This window comes from Hyperolius riggenbachi, chromosome 12, assembly GCF_040937935.1.
Source record: "Hyperolius riggenbachi isolate aHypRig1 chromosome 12, aHypRig1.pri, whole genome shotgun sequence".
NCBI lineage: Eukaryota > Metazoa > Chordata > Amphibia > Anura > Hyperoliidae > Hyperolius > Hyperolius riggenbachi.
The window spans coordinates 34,721,915-34,749,439 of record NC_090657.1 but is presented as its reverse complement, the minus strand read 5'-3'; the positions used below and the strand labels follow the sequence as shown (position 1 = coordinate 34,749,439).

Below are 27,525 nucleotides of genomic sequence, written 5' to 3'. Positions count from 1 at the left end.
TGTGCCACGCCTAAATTCAGTTATTAAAGCCTCATCTCACATTTAGCTCACACAGGTCACATAGAATGCATACGAAGTATATTAGTACAGTAATAGGAGAAGCTCTTGAGAAAACCAAAAACACTTTACAGTCTCCACTACTATTGATCCTGAGAACATGGGCATCTCATTTGGTTTTAGTACCAAGCAGATAAAAATGCTTACTACTTATTTCTTCTGATAGATCCATGATGCCACGTCTGAGAACAATCAAGTCATACTTGCAATTGACAATGCCCGATTGGCTGCAGATGATTTCAAACTCAAGTGAGTCTGGGTAATTTATCTTGATAAATGGTATAATCTATAGGAGTCATCTAGTAGACCTTTTATGGTTCACGTTCTGAAGCCTACGTTTTGCTTTCAGGTACGAAAATGAACTACACTTGCGAATGGGTGTTGAATCAGATATCCAAGGTCTGAGAAGAGTATTGGATGAGCTGACCCTTTCCAGATCAGACTTGGAGCTGCAGATTGAGAACCTGAAAGAAGAGCTGGCCTACCTGAAGAAGAATCATGAGGAGGTAAGAGCTTAACTACAAATCATAAGGCCCCCAGGATAAACCAGGTGTGGCCATAATGATCGTCACACCCAAAACAAGTTTAGCCACAAAAACACCTGATCTGGGGGATGGACTCCTCTATCAGGGTGAGGGAGACTAGTAGTTGGGGCCACCTCTCAGATCTGGGCAGCACGTTGTCTGCTTGGGTTTCCTCCCACATACCAAAAACATACAGGTAAGTTAATTGGCTTCCGCCTAAATTGGTCTTAGACTACAATGGACCTATGACTATGGGAGGGATTAGACTGTGTGCAAAAACCTACTTGGCTTAAGGCTCGTACACATGTCATACTGAAGCCAACGACGGGTCCGTCGGCACCTCCCGCCGGGCGGGTTTTCAGCAGACAGTACAGCGTGTGTACAGTCTGTCGGTGGACTGATAAGGCTGTTTCTGAGCGATCCGCCCAGCGGGAGGTGCCGACGGACCCGTCGTTGGCTTCAGTATGACGTGTGTACGAGCCTTAAAGGGAACCAGAGACGAAGCACCCTTGTGTATTTTACCATGTATATCAGTAAGAACATTAGAGAAAACACTTACCATGCTCTCTGCTTCATCCTCACTGCTAAAAGTGTCTGTTATCAGCAGTCATAAGATTTCCAGACTGCGCATTCAATCTGGCTTTGCTGGGAATGATTATTGCTGAGTCATTATAGCAGAGCCACAAGGGGGCAGGCTTGGGCTTGAAAAGACACCACAGAAGACAGACTCAGCTATAATCTTTCCATAGCAAAGCTAGACTGAGCAGCCTGAGTGCTCAGTCGGGGATTCTTATCAGAGGTGATAACAGTCAGATTAAACACAGAACAAAGAAACAAAGAGCAGATTAGGTGTTTACTGTCATGTTCCCACTGATTTATAAGGTAAAATACATGAGGGTACTTCATCTCTGGTTCTCTTTAAGTTTACCAGTAGTTACCTCATCTCAACAAAGATACACTGCTGTGAAATGAGGGGTGCGGCAAAGTTGTGGTAAACTCTCTAATATAAAAAAGCTGAATTCATTTCAGTGTGAATGTGAAAAAATAACAAGCATCTCCCAAGAAGACCTCATTGTTGCACTGGTGGAAACATATCCTGATGTGTTAAAGTGAACCTGGGGTGAAAATAAACTGATGAGATAAACAAATATATTTATCCTCCTACTCCTAAAAATGACTTTTTTAGTCATCCCAGGTTTTTATTTTATATTTAAACATTTAGAAAGTAGATTGAAAGTTTTGTTGTCTCTGCTCAGTTGCAGTCTATTAAGTGTCCCTAAATGAAAATACATGAACTATATTGATTCTTTCTCTCTCCCTCTGCTCTCAGAAATATGTAGAAAAATGTATTCTGCCAGGAAAACTTTTATGGCTGTAATTTGCTTATCGATGATGTTTACTATATTCCTGAAAAGGTACTGACAAGACAGAAGCTGCCACTTCCATTCTTAAATATTAACTCTTTCAGGTAGCAAAATAAAACAAGTAAAACAGCCCGGTTATTAATATGTTTTGTACTGTAAATACACCCGTTTATCTCATCATATCACATATCGCCTCGGGTACACTTTAATAGGGTCTTCTGTTCATGATTGGATTGAATTAAATATGTGGAAAGGTTTTGCAATAGTGAGGACATGTTAAAAAAAGCTTTGTTAACATCTTCTTTTTGGGATAGAATACATCAATTCTATGAGCTAAAAACTGGATATGTCTATTCTTAATGTGTCTTTGTCTTTGGTTCATTTATCAGGAAATGAGTGAGAAGGGCCAGCAGATGAGTGGTAATGTGAACGTGGAGATGGATGCAGCTCCAGGGAACGACCTGACCAAGATCTTAGGTGACATGAGAGATCAGTATGAATACATGACTGAGAAGAACAGAAAGGAAGCAGAGGCTTGGTATCTAACTCAGGTATGGCTCTCATAGTATCTCCTGATGCCTAGCTCATGCATGGCTCTCATAGTGTCACATCAATACTATGCCTCTTTATGATATCCCATCGTACCTAGCTGAACTATGACTTCAGAAGGCGTCCCATGGTATTTAGCAAAGGGGGACTACATGGTACTTAGCTCAGACCTGACACTTCATGGCATTCCATAATACCAGGAACAGGTATGGCTCCTCATAGTATCCACAGTAGGCAGCTCAGGCATGGCTTCTCACAATATACAACGATTCCTAGCTCAACTATGGCTCTCCATGGAATCCAGTGGTTTATAGCCTAGTTATGGCTCCTCAAGACAAGTTAGCAGATTTACCCTTGATGTCCAAAGGTATCCCATTGGGAAGCAGGAAATTTGGGCGCATGAGGCAGGTGGACAAAAAGGGCGCCTACATTCACTCCCATAATAAATATTGTTTAATGGGCGCCCAACAGGAAAAAAGGGCGCCGGAGAAAAATAACGTTTTAAAAGCGGAGCCCGGAGACTTTTAATGTTTTATAACTGCTTCTCATGATTACACATTATTTAATGATTTATAATTTTGTAAACATTATTTTTAAACGAAAAATTGTACAATTTTTTTTAAACATTATTTTTAAACGAAAAACCGCACAATATTTTTTAAAACATTATTAATGCTTATCACAGAGGGTCTTAGGATTAGGCACCACCAGGGGGGTCTTAGGGTTAGGCACCACCAGGGGGGTCTTAGGTTTAGGCACCACGAGGGGGGTCTTAGGTTTAGGCACCACCAGGGGGGTCTTAGGTTTAGGCACCACCAGGGGGGTCTTAGGTTTAGGCACCACCAGGGGGGTCTTAGGTTTAGGCACCACCAGGGGGGTCTTATGTTTAGGCACCACCAGGGGGTCTAGGGGTTAGGGGAAGGTACAGGGAGGGTTCTGTGTGAGAGTAGGGTTAGGTATAGCTTTAGTAACATTCTTATTAATGTTTTATAAAACGTTATTATAAATTTAACTTTTTAAACAGGGAAGATTAACGTTTTTACAATTCCCGATATCATACACATTATTTAATGATTTATAACTTTATAAAACATTATTTTTAAACGAAATATAGCACAATTTTTTTTTAAACGTTATTCATGCTTATCGTTTAAAACCCTGCGCCCTTTTTCCCGGCACCCTTTTTTAACGTACGCATCCCACTGTACCTAGTCTCCACATGGTATCCCACAATATATTGCCAAAATATGGCTTTGTGTGAAATTCCATAGTACCAACCTCAACTTTCCCCATGGCAGTGATGGTATTTAGTCTAGATATGGCCCTTCAAGGTATTTCATGTTATCTAACTTAGCCCTGATCCCCAATGGTAAACCATTGTACCTAGATCAGGTATGGCTTTCCATGGCATGCCACTTAACATTGTCCAAATATGTCTCCCAATTATACCTTCTATAACCTTGCTCAGTTATTAGTATCCCATAGCAGATATTGCTCCCATAGTGACTAGTTCAAGCATCATTTCTCATGGTACCCAGTCCAGGTAAGGCTTCAGATTTCTATATGGCTTCCTAGTTTGTTGTCTCAGTTTTTCATTGTAACTGCATTATTATTTACAGAGTGAATCTCTGCAGAAGGAAGTTGTAACCCACACAGAACAAGTGCAGAGCAGCAAGACGGAGATCACAGAGCTGAGACGCACCATGCAGGGCCTGGAGATCGAACTGCAGTCACAGTACAGCATGGTGAGTCAATGAGCCAAGACCACATTCAGGGACTAATATAAAGACTACCTAATATGGTCACCCAACTAATGCACATCAGTTCCCGAAGATCACTTGTTTTCCAAGTTCAGCAAAACTCGGCAGGCCTCATGTGGTCCACATTATATATTGACTTCTACACCACACCCATACACAGGTTGGATTGTGATCCTGCTAAAGAGAGATGCCAGAAGTATGGTTCAAAATAAATAAAAATAAAGTGAAAGTTAGGCGTTACCTTGAAATCTTTACTCCCTGCCAAACAGTTGAATCATGTCCTTGGTTTTCCAAAAAGTCCTTTCTGCCCAAATCTGCAGCACAAGTAGTAGCTACCAGTGGTGCTCAGCAGAGCTCGAATATTCGAGTAGCTCGAATATTCGAGCTCTTTTTCAGCTATTCGAGCTCGGTATTCGAGCTCCGAATAGCTGGAGCTATTCGAATGGGCTATCCGAGTACACTCGAATAGCCCATTCACTATTCGAGCTATTCGAGCAACCCGGCGCTATTCGAGCTCGGTACCGAGCTCGAATAGCGTCATAGCCCAGATTGATGTCCTTAGAGCCAATCAGAGGGCTCCCAGGCCCTCTGACGGCAGCCAATCACAGAGGGGGACCCTGGCCAGCCCCTACCCTATAAATAGCGGCCGCCATGTTCCGTTTCTCCGTGCTTGCCTGAGACTTGTACAGAGAGAGAGTTGCTCCTTTGTGCTTTGGCTTAGCAAGAGCTCTATTGTGGTCATTTACCTAGCGTTTTTGCTCACATACACCTCCTATACACACCTATATTGTTGTTAGTTATTTAGACATTGTATTTTAGTTAGTAGCTTGTGTGTTACATTAGAGACAGGCAGCTGCTGCAAGCTTACAGGTTTAGGCCTCAGGGGGGCCTTGCCTCTGTGGGCAGCTGTCCTCTGTTTATTTCTCTCATCTATACCAGTATTTCTGCTGTCCTTTACTAATAGTATTGTAGTTATACTGTACTAGGAGTAGGACACTCACTGACTGTCACTGTTTATAGGCTACTAGCTAGCTCCTGCGTGTGTGCACTCACTCACTGTCTGTGTGTACACACACTCTATTTCCTTCTGATTACTGATAGATTATTGTTAGTTAGTTGTACTTACTTACTACTTACTCTTACTGTACCCGTAGGGACACTCACTGTCACTGTTCATATAGGCTACTAGCTCCTGCGTGTGCGCACTGCACTCACTGTCTGAGTGTACACACACAACACACACTCTATTTCCTTCTGATCGCTGATTGATTATTGTAATTAGTTAGTTCTACTTACTGTTACTACTTACTCTTACTGTACTAGGAGTCTAGGACACTCAGTCACTGTGTTCATAGGCTACTAGCTCCTGCGTGCGTGCACTCACTGTCTGAGTGTACACACACCCCCCACACTCCATTTCCTTCTGATCGCTGATTGATTATTGTAATTAGTTAGTTCTACTTACTGTTACTACTTACTCTTACTGTACTAGGAGTCTAGGACACTCAGTCACTGTGTTCATAGGCTACTAGCTCCTGCGTGCGTGCACTCACTGTCTGAGTGTACACACACCACCCACACTCCATTTCCTTCTGATCGCTGATTGATTATTGTAATTAGTTAGTTCTACTTACTGTTACTACTTACTCTTACTGTACTAGGAGTCTAGGACACTCAGTCACTGTGTTCATAGGCTACTAGCTCCTGCGTGCGTGCACTCACTGTCTGAGTGTACACACACCACCCACACTCCATTTCCTTCTGATCGCTGATTGATTATTGTAATTAGTTAGTTCTACTTACTGTTACTACTTACTCTTACTGTACTAGGAGTCTAGGACACTCAGTCACTGTGTTCATTGGCTACTAGCTCCTGCGTGCGTGCACTCACTGTCTGAGTGTACACACACCACCCACACTCCATTTCCTTCTGATCGCTGATTGATTATTGTAATTAGTTAGTTCTACTTACTGTTACTACTTACTCTTACTGTACTAGGAGTCTAGGACACTCAGTCACTGTGTTCATAGGCTACTAGCTCCTGCGTGCGTGCACTCACTGTCTGAGTGTACACACACCACCCACACTCCATTTCCTTCTGATCGCTGATTGATTATTGTAATTAGTTAGTTCTACTTACTGTTACTACTTACTCTTACTGTACTAGGAGTCTAGGACACTCAGTCACTGTGTTCATAGGCTACTAGCTCCTGCGTGCGTGCACTCACTGTCTGAGTGTACACACACCACCCACACTCCATTTCCTTCTGATCGCTGATTGATTATTGTAATTAGTTAGTTCTACTTACTGTTACTACTTACTCTTACTGTACTAGGAGTCTAGGACACTCAGTCACTGTGTTCATAGGCTACTAGCTCCTGCGTGCGTGCACTCACTGTCTGAGTGTACACACACCACCCACACTCCATTTCCTTCTGATCGCTGATTGATTATTGTAATTAGTTAGTTCTACTTACTGTTACTACTTACTCTTACTGTACTAGGAGTCTAGGACACTCAGTCACTGTGTTCATAGGCTACTAGCTCCTGCGTGCGTGCACTCACTGTCTGAGTGTACACACACCCACACTCCATTTCCTTCTGATCGCTGATTGATTATTGTAATTAGTTAGTTCTACTTACTGTTACTACTTACTCTTACTGTACTAGGAGTCTAGGACACTCAGTCACTGTGTTCATAGGCTACTAGCTCATGCGTGCGTGCACTCACTGTCTGAGTGTACACACACCACCCACACTCCATTTCCTTCTGATCGCTGATTGATTATTGTAATTAGTTAGTTCTACTTACTGTTACTACTTACTCTTACTGTACTAGGAGTCTAGGACACTCAGTCACTGTGTTCATAGGCTACTAGCTCCTGCGTGCGTGCACTCACTGTCTGAGTGTACACACACCCACACTCCATTTCCTTCTGATCGCTGATTGATTATTGTAATTAGTTAGTTCTACTTACTGTTACTACTTACTCTTACTGTACTAGGAGTCTAGGACACTCAGTCACTGTGTTCATAGGCTACTAGCTCCTGCGTGCGTGCACTCACTGTCTGAGTGTACACACACCCACACTCCATTTCCTTCTGATCGCTGATTGATTATTGTAATTAGTTAGTTCTACTTACTGTTACTACTTACTCTTACTGTACTAGGAGTCTAGGACACTCAGTCACTGTGTTCATAGGCTACTAGCTCCTGTGTGCGTGCACTCACTGTCTGAGTGTACACACACCCACACTCCATTTCCTTCTGATCGCTGATTGATTATTGTAATTAGTTAGTTCTACTTACTGTTACTACTTACTCTTACTGTACTAGGAGTCTAGGACACTCAGTCACTGTGTTCATAGGCTACTAGCTCCTGCGTGCGTGCACTCACTGTCTGAGTGTACACACACTAAATTTACTTGTGATTACTACTGATTATTGTAACTGCTAGTTGTACTTCCTGACTGTTACTACTTACTTACTGTACTAGGGGACACTCACTCAGTCACCTCACCAACCAACCCACTCCATTAAAGTACCCCACTTTTCACCCGCCCTTTTAAAAAACTTTTGTCTATACGCCCAAAACATTGAAGATGTCTGGAAGTGGCAGCCAGCGCGGTTTGGGCAAGGGGAAGGGCAGCAAGGGAATCAGGAGGAGAGGGAGCAGCATTGTGGCAAGCCGCGGCCGCGGGCACGCCACCATGCACAGTTCCGCAGCAGCAGCAGCAGCGTCAGTGGCTAACATTCCTCCCATAGCCACTGGCCGTGGACGCCTTGGGCGCCGCCCAGCAGGAGCATCTGCAACTCACGCTGCAGAGACACAGCAGCAGCAGCGTGTAGCACCTGCTCCCATTTTCCTCCAGCCGGGTCGGAAACGTCCCATTGAGGAAAAGGATGCAGACACTGTGGTGCAACTCATGACGGAGGATGAGCAGCCCGCCATCAGCTCTGCATCCGAGGCCTCCACCCTCACCACCACCACCACCACCACCCCTGTTCGCAGCAGCCGCCCAGCAGGGCCTGGGGAGGAGGCCAGTTCACCATCAGTCGCCGACCTGTCACTCAGCAGTCTTTTTACCCCAGGCACCATCAGGGTATTGTCTGCTGTTGTTGGCGATTTTGAGGAGGAGATGCTGATGGGCACTTTGGGGGAGGAGGGATTGGACAGCAAGACTGTGGCGACAGTCAAGCGTCCCATCCATGCATCAGGAGAGGAGTTTGGGGGGTCATCATCCCAGCAGGACATGTTTCAGGAGGGGCATGATGATGATGACCCGGTGACAGACAGAGACTGGGTGCCACCACCTCCAGGGGATGTCGTCCTCAGCAGCTCTGAGGAGGAGGAGGAGGATGCGCTTGTGGGCCTTGCAAGGAGGCGCATCATTGCAAGCATTGGCAGCGTCCCACAGCCTGCTGGTGTCTCAGGCTCAGCAGCAGCAGCAGCAGCATCAGCCAGTACCACCACCAGCCGCACCCAAGCCCCCCCCCCCCCCAACCACCACAGGGAGACAGGCAGCAGCGCTTCCATGCCGTAGGGGGAAGTTTCTGTCACCAATCTGGCGGTTTTTCACCATGCCCACTGTGTACAGCAAGTACGCCACTTGCAACCACTGTCAGCGGAAGTTGAGCAGAGGTGCAGACCCCTTAAAGTTCAGCACCAGCTCGCTCATCAACCACCTTGCGGCTAAACATTTCCACCAGCATGAGGAGTTCCAGAGGCTAAAGGCATCTGCTGCTGGCAGTGGCACCACACCCATCACTGCACAGCCTTCAGCAGCAGCAGCAGCAACAGCAGCCACCCGCCCTCCTGCTCCTCCAGCAGCACCAGCAGGAGTGCGGAAACGCACTGCTCCTCCCCCCTCTGCAACTCCTGCCGCCGACACTGAGGCCTGTTCTGGCAGCCAGTCCTCAGTGGCCTCCTCTGCTGTGTCTGCTGATTCCCGTGTCAGCAAAAGGCCACGCCAGAGCCTTTTGAGCGAGTCCTTCCAGGGGGTGGTTAGGGCTCTGCCTCCCAGCAGCCGTCGCGTGCGGCAGCTGAACGGCTTGCTGGCACGGGCCATGTGCTCCCAACTCCTGCCGTACACGCTCGTGCAGGAGGGGAGCGACATTCGTGCGCTGCTTGCTTGCGCAGCCCCAGACTGGCAGCTCCCCAGCAGACACTTCTTTGCCCGCAAGGCCATTCCTGCACTGCACCGCTTTGTGATGGCCAATGTGGAGCGAGGGCTGGAGCACGCGGTTGGTGAAAGGGTCCACGTCACCATGGACTCCTGGAGCAGCCGCTTCGGGACAGGCCGCTACCTGTCCTTCACTGTCCACTGGGTCAGCTTGGTGGAAGGGGGTGAGGATGGGAGAGCAGCAGCGGGCACAGCAGCAGCAGCAACACAGTGGGTGGTGCCACCCCGCAGGGTCAGGGGAACTGCAGCAGGTTCCTCCGATCCTCTGCCATCCTCCGGCACACCTGGCCAAACCCCCTGCCTCAGCAGCAGCGTGAAGGCCCGCCACTGCCAAGCGCTGCTGCACTTGGTCAGCCTTGGGAAGACCAAGCTGACGGCAACCCATGTGTTGGCCAAACTCCAGGAGCAGGAGAGGATTTGGCTGACCCCCAGAGGCCTCAGAGTCGGAGAGGTGGTGGCCGACAATGGGGCCAATCTGGTTGCCGCAATAGACAGGGGAAACCTGACCCACATCCCCTGTCTTGCCCACGTGCTGAACCTGGTGGTGCAGAAGTTCCTGCGCACCTACCAGGGGATGGGCGAACTGCTGGAAACGGCAAGGAATGTTGTGCGTCACTTCCGGCGCTCGGCTGCAGCCTGTGCGAGCCTGGAAGACGTGCAAAAGGAGCTGGATCTGCCACGCCATCGGCTGATCCTTGACGTTCCGACTCGCTGGAACTCCACCCTGGCGATGTTGGAGCGTCTGGTTGAACAGAGGCACGCTGTCAAACAGTACCTTGCCCTGGCCACTGTTTCCGCAGCTCAGAGAAGGGACAAGACCAGCAACATCCCGTCCATCGTCCCCGATGATGACTGGAGGCACATGCAGCAGGTGTGCTTAGTGCTGGCTCCCTTCCTGCAGGCCACAAACATGGTGAGCAGGGACCATGCTATGGTCTGCGAGTGGGTGCCCCTGGTTTCTCTGCTGAACAGGGCCCTCGATGCTTTGCTGGAACAGGGAGCGGCAGCCTTGGACCAGCAGGAGCGGCAACCAGCTGCGCAGTCCACCTCTGAGGGGGAGGAGGAGGAGGACTTGGTGGAGGTCCCTGACCTGGCTGCTGATGAGGGGGATCAGCACAGCGCAGCTGAGTTGGTGCGGGGGTGGAGAGAGGATGAGGCGGCAGAGGAGGAGGATGAGGACAGCACTGACGTCGATGTGCCAGCAGACGTGGCCCGCCTCTTCAAAATGGCAGCGCACATGCTGACGTGCCTGCGCAGGGACCCCAGGGTGATCCAGATGAAGCAGAGGGAGGACATCTGGATCAGCATGATGTTGGACCCACGCCTCAAGGGGAAGTTGAGCCAGTTCCTGCCGCCTGCAGGAGGAGACCCAGCGCAACAAATAAGGAGCTTGCAGCAGGCCCTTGTTGAGCGCTTGGAGGAAGCCTTCCCCCAGCCTTCCACCCCCACTGTCCAGCAGCCAGCACAGAGGCAGCAGCAGGTGCCTGCATCCAGCAGCAGCAAGCGCCCCACAGACCTGCTGTCTCTCAGCCACGAGCTCTACAGGACTGTAGAGGCTCCGGCAGCAGTGACTAGAGAGGAGATGCATGCAGCAGCATCCTCCTCCGGTCACAGCCAGCGCCTGACCCGCATGGTGGCTGACTACATGGGGTCGTACAGCGGGCTTGACAGCGATGCCCCTGTTGATCCCATGGAGTATTGGGTCAAGCGCATGGAGATCTGGAGCGAGCTGGCGCAGTACGCCCTGGAAGTGCTGTCCTGCCCCCCTTCCAGCGTGCTGTCCGAGCGCTGCTTCAGTGCAGCTAGTGGCGTGGTCACCGAGAAACGCTCACGTCTGTCTCACAAGTCTGTGGACAGACTGACGTTTCTCAAGATGAACCAGGCGTGGGTGGAAGGCGAGTTCCTGGCCCCTGTTGTCGGCGAGAGGGGGACATGAACTGGCTGCCGGAACCATCGTTAATGTGCCTTACCACCCTTTACCACCTCCTGGCTCCTGCTCACTAAGCCAGCCTGGTTCACTTTGACTATTACGTCGCCTGCAGCCACACATTTTACACCTACAGTGGGCTGCTGTGTACTGCCCTTCTGCTGTCTGTCTGTGTTTCCCACTGCCAGGGTACACATAATTACCTTCTTCTGCTGCCACTCTGCCACCAGCTATTACGTCAAACAATAGCTATATTGGTTGCAAAACCAAAACCAAACAAACCATTAAAAAAAAAAAAGGTTTAATTTTTCTGAGGTGCCCGGGTTGAAAACTGTGTTGTTCCAGTTGTGTATTGGACACAATGTGGGCTGCACGACCGCTGTCTGGGACCTCCTGTTGTGTTTATTTACAGCCCTGGTATCACCGCTAGGTACCAGGGCTATTATGTCACGCTGCCTACCTGCTGCCACACTCACACTGCTCCTCCATACCTCCTCCTGCTGCTGCTGCTGCTGTCTGTCTGTGTTTCCCACTGCCAGGGTACACAGATGATTTACCTTCTGCTGCCACTCTGCCACCAGCTATTACGTCAAACAATAGCTGCTCGCCTACTCCTCCATTCCTCCTCCTGCTGCTGCTGTCTGTCTGTGTTTCCCACTGCCAGGGTACACAGATGATTTACCTTCTGCTGCCACTCTGCCACCAGCTATTACGTCAAACAATAGCTGCTCGCCTACTCCTCCATTCCTCCTCCTGCTGCTGCTGTCTGTCTGTGTTTCCCACTGCCAGGGTACACAGATGATTTACCTTCTGCTGCCACTCTGCCACCAGCTATTACGTCAAACAATAGCTGCTCGCCTACTCCTCCATTCCTCCTCCTGCTGCTGCTGTCTGTCTGTGTTTCCCACTGCCAGGGTACACAGAATTACCTTCTTCTGCTGCCACTCTGCCACCAGCTATTACGTCAAACAATAGCTATATTGGTTGTAAAACCAAAAACCAAAAAACCATAAAAAAAAAAAAAAGGTTTAATTTTTCTGAGGTGCCCGGGTTGAAAACTGTGTTGTCCCAGTTGTGTATTGGACACAATGTGGGCTGCACGACCGCTGTCTGGGACCTCCTGTTGTGTTTATTTACAGCCCTGGTATCACCGCTAGGTACCAGGGCTATTATGTCACGCTGCCTACCTGCTGTCACACTCACACTGCTCCTCCATACCTCCTCCTGCTGCTGCTGCTGCTGCTGTCTGTCTGTGTTTCCCACTGCCAGGGTACACTACACAGATGATTTACCTTCTGCTGCCACTCTGCCATCAGCTATTACGTCAAACAATAGCTGCTCGCCTACTCCTCCATTCCTCCTGCTGCTGTTGCTGTCTGTCTGTGTTTCCCACTGCCAGGGTACACAGAATTACCTTCTGCTGCCACTCTGCCACCAGCTATTACGTCAAACAATAGCTATATTGGTTGCAAAACCAAAACCAAACAAACCATTAAAAAAAAAAAAGGTTTAATTTTTCTGAGGTGCCCGGGTTGAAAACTGTGTTGTCCCAGTTGTGTATTGGACACAATGTGGGCTGCACGACCGCTGTCTGGGACCTCCTGTTGTGTTTATTTACAGCCCTGGTATCACCGCTAGGTACCAGGGCTATTATGTCACGCTGCCTACCTGCTGCCACACTCACACTGCTCCTCCATACCTCCTCCTGCTGCTGCTGCTGCTGTCTGTCTGTGTTTCCCACTGCCAGGGTACACAGATGATTTACCTTCTGCTGCCACTCTGCCACCAGCTATTACGTCAAACAATAGCTGCTCACATTACTCCTCCATTCCTCCTGCTGCTGTTGCTGTCTGTCTGTGTTTCCCACTGCCAGGGTACACAGAATTACCTTCTGCTGCCACTCTGCCACCAGCTATTACGTCAAACAATAGCTATATTGGTTGCAAAACCAAAACCAAACAAACCATTAAAAAAAAAAAAAAGGTTTAATTTTTCTGAGGTGCCCGGGTTGAAAACTGTGTTGTCCCAGTTGTGTATTGGACACAATGTGGGCTGCACGACCGCTGTCTGGGACCTCCTGTTGTGTTTATTTACAGCCCTGGTATCACCGCTAGGTACCAGGGCTATTATGTCACGGCGAGCTGCCTGCCTCATTGACTGCCTGCTGCCACACACTCATCCTCCTCCTCCTGCTGCTGAATTTACCTCCTGCTGTCTTTGTGTTTCCACTGCCAGGGAGCACATACAATGGCGCTTCCAACATGCGTGCGCCCACCAGCTATTTGTTACGCTCAAAAATAGCTGCATTTCTTTAAAAAAAAAATTGAAAAGAGAAATACGTGAAGAAGAAGAAGACGATATTGAAAAAGAAGGAGAAGGAGAAGATGAAGATGAAGAAGAAGATGAAGAAGAAGATGAAGAAGATGATGAAGAAGAAGATGAAAAAGAAGAAGAAGATGAAGAAGATGAAGAAGATGAAGAAGATGAAGAAGAAGAAGATGAAGAAGAAGAAGATGAAGAAGAAGAAGAAGAAGATGAAGAAGATGATGAAGAAGATGAAGAAGAAGAAGAAGATGAAGAAGAAGAAGATGAAGAAGAAGAAGAAGAAGATGAAGAAGAAGAAGAAGATGAAGAAGAAGAAGATGAAGAATATGAAGATGAAGAAGAAGAAGAAGAAGATAAAGATGAAGAAGAAGAAGAAGATGAAGAAGAAGAAGAAGAAGAAGATGATGAAGAAGAAGAAGAAGATGATGAAGAAGAAGATGAAGAAGAAGAAAAAGACAATATAGAAGAAGAAGAAGAAGATATAGAAGAAGAAGATCTAGAAGAAGAAGAAGAAAGATAAAGAAGAAGAAGAACAAGTATATACAGTAACACTACTGAACAAAATTAAGGACACAACTTCTCTTTCCACATTTTTTTTAAAGGAACATCCCCACATAATCACTTGCTGTTGTTACTTGGAAAAAAAAGATGTTTCTTGCATCATTCACCCTCAAAACAAGTGTTGGAAGCTATTTAAGGCCAATTCGAATAGTCAGCTTGAATAGTGAGCTCGAATACCGACTCGAATAGTGAGCTCGAAGTCCGAGGTCGAATCGAATAGTAAAAATTATTCGACTCGAATATTCGACTGACCTCGAATAATTTACTATTCGAATTCGACCAAACTCGAATTTTAAAAAGGGGTATTTGAGCATCGCGAGCACTCCAGCACATATTTTTAGCGGCATTGACTAAGGCCCGTTACACAACAGGCAATTTTCACTTCAGATCCTATTTCCGATCCAGAAACGAATTCGATCTAGGAAAAAATGTACAGACTACTGACTGCCAGCAACCCATGCTAAGCTCAAAATTGATCTTTTTTTTTTTTATTGGATTTAGTGTAAGTTTCAAAGTTACATAGTATTGTTGAAAAAAAGACAACCCTCTGTAACTATATGCTTACACTAATATCAATCTAGCTACTTCTCTTTGCTGATGTTTGCATATATTTAAGGTTATAAGATGTTCCGTCTCCCCAGGGCCGGATTTAGGCCAAGGCCGCCTAGGCCATGGCCTAGGGCACCACAGGAGCAAGGGCACAAACGGGTGCAGCATTTGCAAGCTTGCAAATGCTGCAATGCAGGGAGATCAGGTGAGCGCCTGACCGTGGTACTCTGCAGCCAGCGGCCTGTGCAGCGGCCGCCTTGCTCTCTGCGCACGTTTGCATTGTGGCCGGCTGCTCTGGACTTGGGCAGCATTGCGGACGGAGGGGAAGAGGAAGCTTCTGCACTCAAGACAAGCAGAGAAATGAGTGAGACTGATGGCTGCTGCAGTGTGAAGGTGAGCTAGCTACCTATACTGAAAAGGGGGGGATTAAAGGGAACCTTAACTGAACGGGGGGTAAAGAGTTTCACTTACCTGGGGCTATTACCAGCCCCCTGCAGCAGTCCTGTGCCCTCGGCGCCGCTCTGGAATCCTCTGGTCCCCCACTGTCACTCAGTTTCGTTTTTGACGACTCACTAGTCGCCGGCCGCCATGCGTATTATTGGATGCATTCACCAATGCAATTAGCGCTATTGTGGACCGCAACGTGTACAAAAATACGCATTGCCGCATTCTGCACGCGTAGATATGCGGCAACGCGTGTTTTTGTACGCGTTGCGGTCCGCAATAGCGCTAATTGCATTAGTGAATGCGTCCAATAATACGCATGGCGGCCGGCGACTAGTGAGTCGTCAAAAATGAAACTAAGTGACAGTGGGGGACCAGAGGATTCCAGAGCGGTGCCGAGGGCACAGGACTGCTGCAGGGGGCTGGTAATAGCCCCAGGTAAGTGAAACTCTTTACCCCCCGTTCAGTTAAGGTTCCCTTTAAGGGAGTCGAGTCACCTGGCCAGTGTCACCTATACTAGAGGGAAGGGAGGAGGGGTCATCTGGTACCTATACTAGGGGGAGGGCCCCTAGGCTACCTATAGGAAAGGGGTGAGGAGTCATCTGGGTATACCTATACTGGGAGGAGGGCTCATCTCGCTACCTATACTAAAGGGGGGGGGGGCTAGTGACAGTGGCCTTGGGTGGTAGAGAGTACAAATCCGGCCCTGGTCTCCCCATCTTAATTGTAAATTGTCCTTCTTCACCCCTTATCCTTACTGTGTAGATGATCAGATTCTCAGTACTCTCTGTAAACAGACGTATGAGCTAGTAGTATGCAGCAATTTTTATTTTGGGATGACATGCTAGTGTCTTAAAACTGGCTAAAAACAATCACGCAAGTATATCACATTACTAATCACTTTTTAAAGTTATATTATACTTTCGTTTTTACAAAAACAAGCAATCCCCCCCAGTTCTGATTTGTGCCATGCACGGGATATTTTTTAAACAGAAATTCCAATTCATTACCTTGGTTTTATCTACACACACAGTCACATAGCTCAGTCTTTCTGTAGGCACAATAGGTACTAGGTGTGTTCGATTTCTGTCCAATTAGTGTAGGTGTTACTTCTCCAGCTTTATAATACATCCTGCTTTGTACAGCTAAGTACAAATGCAGGAAGGAGAGTGTTAATGGGCAGTCTGTAGTTTACAAAGAGTACTGTATGGATTCCATGCTTGCTGTTTGATCACACAAGCCATTTAAGACATGGACAGCAGGCTGCAAGCTGAAAAGGAAAGATAATTTTTAATAACGTACTTGTGTATAACTGACACCTGTCACGGCACGACAGTGGAATTTCGGTTTATGGCATTTTAATCACACTTGCATAGAAGCACGCTAAAACTTTAACTTGAGTGATGTACAGTTATGTTAAATTGTCTTGGCAAATGCTAAACATAGTTTAGGTATCACTGATCCTGCAACAAATAGCTTAGCAATGTCATAGATGAACCATTGATGACTACAACCACGTAACTTGCTTTAGGTACAGCAAACACCTAAAGAGGAACTTTGACCCAGGATTGAACTTTAGCTCAATCAGTAGCTGATACCCCTTTCACATGATAAATCTTTACCTTTTCACAAATTGATCATCAGGGACATCTGTATGGCTGATATTGTGGTGAAACCCCTCCTACAGTGCGATGTCAGGACCATGGCTCTGGCAGTTTCCTGTCTGTGGGCCTCATTGTGGGGAATAATGGCTGTTCCCATCTGTCAAGCAAGCACTATCTCCCTCTGTACATACAGTGTGTGTATATATATATATATATATATATATATATATATATATATATATATATATATATATATATATATATATATATATATATATATATATATATATATATATACTAGACTATCACATTGTTAGTAGGGCAAATATTGTGACCCTCAGGGTCATTTTGGTGCAAACAATATGGACAAATCACATGGCTAATATCAATCATTTCTTGATCTACTATTTCTTAAATTCTCACAAGCGTGACAGAAATATGAAATACCACTTCAGTTAACAGAGTGCAATTGTAATATTATAATTATAATATTTTCTCTGTTCAGAAAGCTGGGCTGGAGTCCTCCATCGCTGAGACCGAGGGCCGCTATTCAACCAAACTCCACCATCTCCAGAATGTCATTGGCTCAATTGAACACCAGCTGGGAGAACTTCGATCTGATCTGGAGCGCCAGAATATGGAGTACAAAGCACTGTTAGATATCAAGGCTCACCTAGAGGCCGAAATTGCCACCTACCGCAAACTGCTAGAGGAGCATGAGCACAGGTTAGTACAGGAAGACGACAACGATCTGCCTTAATGCTTCAGTTCCGCAGAACATTGTAGAACATGAAAAAAACTCAAATCTTAGCACTAATAAAGTAACCAATGAAGTGGATCCAAGCAATAAAAGATGCTATATTGCTAGGATGCTAGGTTGACACACTGTAGATATTTAGACCGTCAATCAAATATGAGAGCCCAAATGTCCACACACAATCAATTAGCTCTCTTGATACGTCTGCGGATAATCAAGGGGAAAGGCAACTGCAAAAACAAACAGAGAAATATGCACCTCCATAGCGTAATATGTTTATTAAAGATTCTCACTGCACATCCGGAGGTCCAGTCTTGTATAGCCCCCTTCCCATCTTCCATCTGGATAGTTCTTCCATTGGCACGCACAGCCCCTATACTTCCACCGGGACTTAAGTATATGTTTTAAGAGTGTGGTGAAAAATGTTAATAAATATATTACACTACAGAGGCGTGTATTTCTCTGTTTGTTTTTTTATTATAGAACACAAGTAATATGGCAAACCTAGCCCAGATAAATTAAAAATGGTCAATTATTATGTTTCAAAACATTTCAAACCTCATCTGATTAATATGAGACCATAGCTAAAACTTTTGAAAAGTTAGTTAATTCGCAGGACAAGGAAGGAGGATCGGGTAATTTTTTGTGTGTTGATCGGAAGGAGTCTAATGTTAACTACCAGTAATCGGGCGCCCAAGAGGTAAGTTGAGCACCCGATGGGGCTAGTAAAGTGTGCATGGAAGGTTTAATTTACCGTAGCACATGTAGTTGGCTACCAATGTAATAGAGGCTCATGCTATGGCCTGAACCTGTAAAGGGTGAAACATAATGGAATACAAGTTTCTTGGGACTCATGTAATGGGCTACACATGTTCATGAAATGGGCTACAAATGTTCAGGGGAAACATGTAATGAGTTGCACATTTCTGTGACACGTGAGTCATAATATAATATGAAGTCAATACAATCTGTAAAATATGACATAAAAGAAGGTCTTGTTAATTGTTGTATTTGAGCTAACTTTTGTGAGCTCACGTTTTACTGATGACAAAAACACTCATTTGATAACGTCAATAAAGGTACACCATTTTCAATCATACAATGCAATTCTTGCTGAATCAGAAATTAATGGCATCCTTCATCTGCTGTAGTGTTAGTGTTCAAATTCAACACAACAAATTCTAAACACCCGCATACTGCTGAACAGCACACTTCAGCATCATTTCAGCACTGACCAAGCGGACAGGGTCAGGAGGAGTTCAGTACTTGTATTTCATAGTGCATTTCATGTGTGTCCGATACTTCCTCCTTCCAAAGCCAAAAGGAGGAAGTATTGTGTCATGTGAAACGCGCCGTTAGGTGCAGGTAGTGAACTTCCCCTGACATTGAATCAGAATCAGAATCAGAATCATCTTTATTATCGCCAAACACACCGAGTGGTGTGCCTGGAATTGCTTGTGGTTCACATGGCATATACATATAACAACACATAACAACGCATGGTAGAGATAGTAAAGGCAAGCAGGACGTACGTACATACATACATGCATACATACATACATTTAGAGCATCTCAGTATTAAATGGAGTCCTGGGGGGGGGGGGGAGTGATCGCTACTGTGGGAGTTCATGTTTCAGTCAGAGTTTACAGCTGAGAGAGAGGGATGCCTGGGGCTGTGGTGACCCCGGGATGTAGGCCGGGAAGGGGGGGGGTTTGAGTGCAGTGAGTTAAGCAGAAGAACTGCTTGTGGGAAGAAGGTGTTCATGCGCCTAGTGGTCTTGGCGGGGATGGATCTAAGACGGCGTCCCAGTGGAAGGGTCTCGAAGTATCGTCTGCCCGGGTGGGAGGGGTCGAGTAAGATCTTGGAGGCCCTTGTCTTCATTCTTGTGGAGTAGAGGAGATCTAGGGAGGGCAGGTGGGTGCCAATGATCTTTTCTGCAGCTTTTATCACTCTGTGGAGTTTGTATTTGTCTGTAGCGGTTGCTCCTGCGTACCAGACAATGATGGAGCAGCAGAGGATGGATTCGATGGTCGCAGAGTAAAAGCTGGTGAGCAGATCACGTGACATTCCGAATTTTTTCAGTTGGCGTAGGAAGAAAAGCCGCTGCTGAGCTTTCTTCTGGGTTCTGGTGGTGTTCTGCCCCCATTTGAGGTCGCTTGTTAGCGTTGAGCCTAGGAACCGTACGCTTTGGACTCTGGAGACCTCGGACCCGTCGATGAACACTGGTAGGGGGGCCGGAGGGAGTTTCTGGAAGTCCACGATAAGTTCCACAGTCTTTGCTGTGTTGAGAACAAGATTGTTGTCCTTGCACCAGTTGCAGATCCTCGCAACTTCGTTTCGGTAAGCGTCCTCCCCGTTTCTGCCGATGAGGCCGATAAGCGCGGTATCGTCTGCGAATTTGATAACTTTCACGGTGTCGGAGGCCGAGGTACAGTTGTTAGTGTACAGAGAAAACAGGAGAGGGGACAGCACGCAGCCCTGCGGGGCCCCGACGTTGGTGGATCTCTCGCTGGAGATGCGACTGCCAAGCTTGACCGGTTGAGTTCTGTTTGAGAGAAAGTCCTTTACCCACCTGCAGAGGAGGGAATCCGCCCCAAGATGCGCAAGGTTGTCGATCAGAATGTCTGGACAGATGGTGTTGAAAGCCGAGCTGAAGTCTAGGAAAAGGACCCTAGCATAGGCTCTTGGACTGTCTAGGTGTTCCGAGATGTATGCCAGGCTAACATTGATGGCATCGTCAACTGATCGGTTTTCCCTGTAGGCAAACTGGAGTGGGTCAAGGAGGGTGCGGGTGGAGTGCTTCAGGTGGGCCAGCACTAGCCTCTCGACTAGACTTTGTTCACTTATTCGGTACTGAAATGGTGTGGAAGTGTGCTGTTCAGCAGTATTTGGGTGTTGAGAATTTGCTGTGCTGAATTTGAACACCAACTCTCATTTTCTATGGTTTGCAATCCTACTTAAAGGACACAGGAAGTGAGTAAACAAAAAAAAATTATCTTGCTGCCTGCAGCTGAGGTCTTCCTCCATCTTTCACTGGGCTCCCACTCTGAAGATCGCCGGCCCCCTGCGCAGGCGCAGTATACTCCCAATGATATGGACGCCGACCCATCCAGGAGTCAGCGATCTTCGGAGGCTGCCAGCGGGAGACAGAGGAAGACTGGAGCTGCGGTAAAGGGACACGTGTGACTTGCAAGGGCAGGAAGAAGCCCCAGGTAAGTAAAAAAAAAATTCTACTCACCTTGTGTCCTTTAAGTCAATGGAAGTGCATACAAAAATAAAAGAATAAAATAAAAATCATACATGAATAATGGGCAATGCGATTATAATTTTACTAAATCAGCCAGATCAGATTAAGGTCCCTGACACAGAATGCAACTGCAAATTAAAATCACAAAAACTAATCAAAAAGCATCCAAAACGGAACAGTGTAAAATAGCAATACATGTATTGAATTTTGCATTTGTGCTTTGTTGTGGGAAGAAGGACAAGTGTAGAAACTCTTGTATATGAATGGACATGAACATGAAACAACCACTATCTCTGTTTAATAATGCTGTCATGAAGTCCACCATATTTATATTATACTATTGCCTAATTTGACAGGCTTGAGCAGTGCACTAACTGACCTCTTCTTTGTTTTCTACAGCATGGAAGGGGCTCACAAGGAGACTTCAGGTAAGAACTCATCTTAAAGCATCAATCATGTAGCAGAATTCCTAACTTGTGGCCGCAGGTAGATACCACTGGAATAAGTTCTACACTAAATCTTTAGCATGACCATCTCAAGGTTTGACAGCTGTCAGCAAGTTTATTCAGAGTAAAAACTCAGCAAGAATCCTTCATTCTTCTGAAACTCACCTATACTCTGAAGAATCATGAAAAGAACATGTGTAAAAGGATCAATATTATTAGTGTAAACCAAAATCCATAGTTTTAGTTTTAGGGTTAGGCATAGGAAGGTGGCGTTTAAGAGTTAGGCATCAGAGAGGGGAGGGTTCTGTGTGGGAGTAGTGTTAGGTAGGTTAAGTTGTAGTAAAATATCATTAATATATTGGTATTGGTATATTTTATTATGATAATTTACACTATTTACACTTAAAAAACAAAGAATATGGGTAGATAATTCTATTAACGAAAACAGGCACCCATTTTTCCTTGCCTCTCTGTTTCATGCTCATCAGTCATCACAGGTATAGGCATCAGGTACTAGAGACAGTCTTTACAATCCACTAGTCCTTTATTTGTGTGGTACAGGCTATTTACCATATGTACAGAAAACAGGTAACAAAACGCGTGCATTAAAAAATGGCGCAGTAAAAAAAGGGCCAAACTTGATAACTAAATGGCGCTAGTTGCTAACGAAATCTGATAACAATAAACATCGTTGTCAAGCTTGGTTTCCGTTGTAAAAACAGACGAGAAATAATAATGAAAAGATATTAGCGTTAAATATCAACAATACAGCTTAACCAAACCCTACCCTCACACAGAACCCTCCCCTGGTGGTGCCTAAAACGAACCACTCCCCTGGTGGCGCCTAACCCTAACCACCCCCTCCTGATGGTGCCTAACCTTAACCAACCCCCCGATGGTGCCTGACCCTAACTCCACTGGTGGTGCCTAACCCTAACCACCCCCCCCTAGTGTGGCCTAAAACTAGCCGCCGCCCATGTGGAGCCTAACCCTAACCACCCCCCGGTGGTGCCTAACCCTAACCACCCCCCCTAGTGTTGCCTAAAATGAACCGCCACCCATGTGGTGCCTAACCCTGACCACTCTCCCATGTGGTGCCTAACCCTAACCACTCCCTCTGGAGACACCCTTTTACACATAAAAACGATAATACCTTTGAAAACGTAAAATCTGTATGTATAAACAAAATAATATGACAAAAACTATAACGTTGCAAGCTTCTAAAACAATAACTACTTCAAAACTATAATGTTCTAATGTTGCTAACGATATTTTTCTCAGCGCCCGCTTTTCTGCTTTTTCCGCCGTATTAACAATAATTGCATTAAAGTCTATGGCGGCGCCCTTTTTGTCCACCCTCGTCCTGCGCCCTTTTTTCCTGATACCAACAAAAACATTAAAAAAGCCTTCCCACTGGATGGGTGGCTAACTCAATGTAAAGCTGAGAAACCTCTCTACTGGGAGCTAACCTGCTTTTTGTCCAAACCAAAAAAGCTCAGGTGACTTGCAGATCTTTATAGTGGGTATTTGTACTCTCCCCATACCTAGCCATAAAATGTACTAGCAGTTTATTTGGGTCCTTTTAAACAGATCAGCACAGTTGCAGATAAAACAACCATTTCCATATACAGCAAGGATAATATTAACAGTCAGATTATTATCCTGTCTGGCTGCTGTTATACCGTGAATCCACTCATTAAAATAACCATTACACACTGCACACGTCTCCCTCATTATGTATACAAAATAAGCTTGGAGCACCTCACATTGCGAAAGAGTGAGTCTCTCTAGTGGAAATTGCTGAGCTACATTGCTGGCAGTGTGTCCAATTTTACAGTCAGGGCAACCAAGAGTCTCTGGTTCCTTTTAGTAACAGCTTTGCTGTCCTCGTGTAAAAATAGCTATAATGATAGACATAGTTATACAAACTTAAAGATCATTTCACCTTAAATTATTATTTCATTATTGGGTGGATGTGTGAGCTGCATCACCCACTATTTTCTACTGTATTTCTCAGAAACTCCAGTGCTGACTTCTTCCTATTGGAGTTCATGCCTGTATTATACTAGGGTCCTCCTGAAGAGTCTCAGGGGACATTTATTAAGAGTGTCTGAGACAAAATATTGGTAGGTTTTTAGAAATCCATGCAGAACTGTCTCAGACATCTTAAGAAATAACGAGATTCCGTCTTAAACAATACATCTGCTGCATAAATACAGAAAAAAGGTTATAATAACATAAATATACTATTTATTGCAAATTATATTAGGTTAACTGACAAGATGTAACGTAAATAAGTATCTAATATAAATGTATTAAAACTGAAACAGAGGATCAATGCCCAGCACTGGAAGGGTTAAGCACAGAAAAGCTTTACAGGTCACTTGGCAGCAGGGGGGAGGAGCACTTCACAAATCATGCCTAGCCTGCACTGCACAAGCTGTGCAGAACTGCTAATAAGCACTTCTTAATCTGCTGCAGTTGAGGAATGGATTTGCACTTTTCTTAACTGTAGTGCAGTTCTAGAAAATTGCGCTAAACTGCCACTATAAAGTAGAATTTAGGAATGTTCTTATCATGCAGAACTGTTCCTCCTGCTGGTTAGAACAGTTTAAGAATAAAAAAAGTGTCAGTAATGGGTTGATAAATCTGGTCCTCTGTGCTTCTGTCCCATTCTTCAAAATATAATGGATGAGTGTATTTAAAAGTCCTCTTTTTAAATCCTACATACAGTGGCCGTCTTTGGAATTATCCATGACTGAGAAACCTATGTACAATGCTCCAAGGCTGGGACCAGCATTCGCAAACACAGCTTGGCTGATTTATGCTTCCTCCATCCACTAGAGGTCTCTGTTTGGTGCAAGGGCAATAGGCTCTCTGACATGATGGATGAAAAGGTAGTCCCTCATACACCAAACATTAGACTGTTAGCTCAAGGAAGTGGTAGCAAGCAGCAAACATCGACACAGCTCCCAGTAGGACAGAATCACACAAATGCACTTATAGTCATAGATGCACTTAACTTTTTGATGAAAAGTTTAACAAGCCATGAGACCTACTGATATATTATCCCTGTACTGTAAACTGGGGTGTAGATAGAAAAAAAGTAGGTCATTCAACTCAAAAGCATATAAACAAAATGTTGGAGCAGTATGTCTAAGTTCAGATGGCCATTCAGTCTGGGAGGTAGCAGGTTTTTGCATAAATAGGTAGCTATGTAATAAGGATCATGATGACTGCTCAAAAGCTTGAACCTTCAAAAACAACTCATTTATTCTTCTTCTTATTATTATTATGCTTTATATTAGGCTAAAAAGTGTCCAGCAGAGAAGAGTACTTTGAACCTTTCATGTAATTACTATTTCTCCAGAGAGCCCCACAATCTAATAATCCTATCACAGTCTAGGGCAGGGGTCAGGAACCTTTTTTTTTGGCTGAGAGAGCCATAAACACCACACATTATAAAATTTAATTCCATGAGATCCATACTATATGTTTCACATGGGGACAGTAGGGCTCACGTCCCTGTTACCATGGTAATGTGTATACAGTTGATCTGCCGGGCAGTGGAAGTGTCAGACACGTCTTCAGCCTCTCTTCGGTTTCAGCAACATCAGCAATTTCCCTGAGAGCCAGACAGGAGAAATACCGACTAACAGCTTGTACAATTAGCTAGCTGGCGTAGGGATTGATTCACTTTGTAAGATGAGATCCCCACTGTTTGGCCCAATAGGCAGCCTATTGGGCCAATCAAAGTGCAGGGATCTTGTTCTACAAAGTCACTGGACCTGACAGCGTCCAGAATGGGACAATTGGAGCAGCTGCTCATTTGGGGGGGGGGCGCAAGTAAGTTAGTCGTGCATGCTACAGCAGTTAAAATGTTACTTGCGCTGCCACACTAAGCTGTGCTGATTTGTCTGTGAGCCAGATGTAGCCATCAAAAGAGCCACATCTGGCTCCCATAGCCATAGGTTCCCTACCCCTGCTCTGGGGCTAGTTTTAGGGATAAGTAAAATAACCATTCAGTATGTTTTTGGCAGGTTGGAGGAAAACTAAGTCACTGGAGAAAGCCCGTGTAGGCACAATGACAACATAAAAACTCAATGCAGATAGTGTACTGGCTGTTCAAGCCTGGGACTCTAGGCAAGGCGAGAGTGTTATCCACATAGATAGCTACCATGATGCTGGTTGTTGACGACATATATTAATGTAAACCTGAGACATTTGAAACAAAAGGATTTATACTTACCTGGGGCTTCCTCCTGCCCCCTGTAGTCCATGGGCTGCCTCTGTGTCTGTCCGGTCCCGCACATTCTCCCGCTGTCAGCCTCAGTAGTTGCTGACTACTGTACATGCATAGCCCTGGTTGTGCACTTACTTGGCTGCGCTCCTGTGACTGGGAACGTTCTTCCTCCTGCGCACTAGGGTATGGCTTGTAACTGTGCAGGCACAAGGAGGGGAGCGACCAAGGAGGGGAGCACCTAAGGCCGTGCAGTAGTCCCAGACTCTCTCAGTTGGGGACTTCACTGGGGCTGTCTGCAGTGGAATGCATAGGATCAGGCCGACACAGAGGAAGCTCAAGGACTACAGGGGGCTGGAGGAATCCCCAGGTCATTATAAATCCTTTCATTTTAATTGCATCAGACAGGGGCGTAACTAGAAATCACTGCCCCAGCCCTGCAAAAATGATGATGGGGCCCCCCCATAGGCAGTCACCAAATAATCGTAATGGGGCAGCGTTTCACTATAAAATAATCCTAATGCAGCAATGTTTCACCAGAAATGAATTGTAAATTGAGCAGCAGTCACCAGAAAATAATCGTAAAGTGGGCAGCAGGCACCAGGAAATCATAATGTGGGCAGCAGGCACCAGAAAATTGCAATGTGAGCAGCAGGCACCAGAAAATCGCAATGTGGGAGGTAGGCACCAGAAAATTGCAATGTGGGCAGCAGGCACCAGAAAATCGCAATGTGGGCAGCAGGCACCAGAAAATCGCAATGTGGGCAGCAGGCACCAGAAAATCGTAATGTGGGCAGCAGGCACCAGAAAATCGTAATGTGGGCAGCAGGCACCAGAAAATCGCAATGTGGGTAGCAGGCACCAGAAAATCGCAATGTGGGCAGCAGGCACCAGAAAATCGCAATGTGGGCAGCAGGCACCAGAAAATCATAATGTGGGCAGCAGGCACCAGAAAATTGCAATGTGAGCAGCAGACACCAGAAAATCGTAATGTGAGCAGCAGGCACCAGAAAAAAAATGCACCTGTGAAAAAAAAACAATTCACTCACCTGACAGAAGTCTCCTCTCCCGGCATCTGGCACCAGCTCCCCGACTATCCTCCTGCAGCACATCTCCTGCGCTGACAGGCAGAGTGCAGGGCTGTGACAAGATGGCTCCCGAAGCCCTGTACTGGAGACACAAATAGTCTCCAGTGCAGGGCTTCAGCAGTCATCTTGCCATAGCCGTGCTCAGCCTCTTGGGAGACTGCAGGCTGCAGGGAAGAAGTTCCACACCTAGCTGGGGGGTCCCGCAATCGGGAGGGCGTCAGCGCTCCCCCCACACATGGCTGGTGGGCCCCCCTGCGGCCGATGGGGTTGCATCCCCATTAGTTACGCCAGTGGCATCAGATACACTTTATCCATTCAAATAATTCACTATCTTGAATTTTTAGAAATTTGATCAGACCTGATGGGTTTTCTTTTGTCTTACTAGGTTCCACTATAACCACTACTACTACTACAACCAAGGTCCAGAGCTCTACAGAGAAGAAGTGAGCAAACAACGATATGACACATCTCTGGGTTTGCCAATGACGGGGACATATGATCAGTTATTCACAAGTCCCGTGCAGTAATCGGTGGTTCTGTGGTCTGTGGTTTCTCGACTATAAAGTCTCTCAATCTGACCTTTTTCTGTTTTGTAAAAGACAAATGTAACCAATAAAGAAATGCAGACTGGTCTCAGAGCTTTTCTTCTCTTCATTTAGTTTTTCATTGGGAGGTAACATTGTGATTTAATTAAAGGTGAGCACTGTCTTAGGTCAGAGAATAAGAGCCTGACCCATATGCAACTGACTTTTTCTTCTAAGTGAGTTTTCTTCTAGGAGATATTTTTTAATCTTAATAAAACTCAATAACCAGCTGGTACTCAACACAGCAAAGACAGTTGAACTGATAGTGGATTTCAGAAGGCGCCCTCCCACACTCGACCCAGTCTCCATTGA

At 45.9% G+C, this 27,525-nt stretch overlaps 1 protein-coding gene across 1 annotated transcript in view; it reads left to right on the top strand.

The window, feature by feature from the left end:
• LOC137541687 (keratin, type I cytoskeletal 19-like) overlaps nucleotides 1–27,267 on the top strand; it is a 35,677-nt gene extending 8,410 nt beyond the window's left edge. The window contains exons 2-8 of the mRNA XM_068263105.1: nucleotides 224–306; nucleotides 407–563; nucleotides 2,335–2,496; nucleotides 4,114–4,239; nucleotides 17,356–17,576; nucleotides 21,255–21,283; nucleotides 27,015–27,267. Of these exons, the coding sequence (XP_068119206.1) occupies nucleotides 224–306; nucleotides 407–563; nucleotides 2,335–2,496; nucleotides 4,114–4,239; nucleotides 17,356–17,576; nucleotides 21,255–21,283; nucleotides 27,015–27,076 (840 nt within the window). The 3' untranslated portion in view covers nucleotides 27,077–27,267. The remainder of the gene's footprint in view (nucleotides 1–223; nucleotides 307–406; nucleotides 564–2,334; nucleotides 2,497–4,113; nucleotides 4,240–17,355; nucleotides 17,577–21,254; nucleotides 21,284–27,014) is intronic.
• Nucleotides 27,268–27,525: the final 258 nt, after the last annotated feature.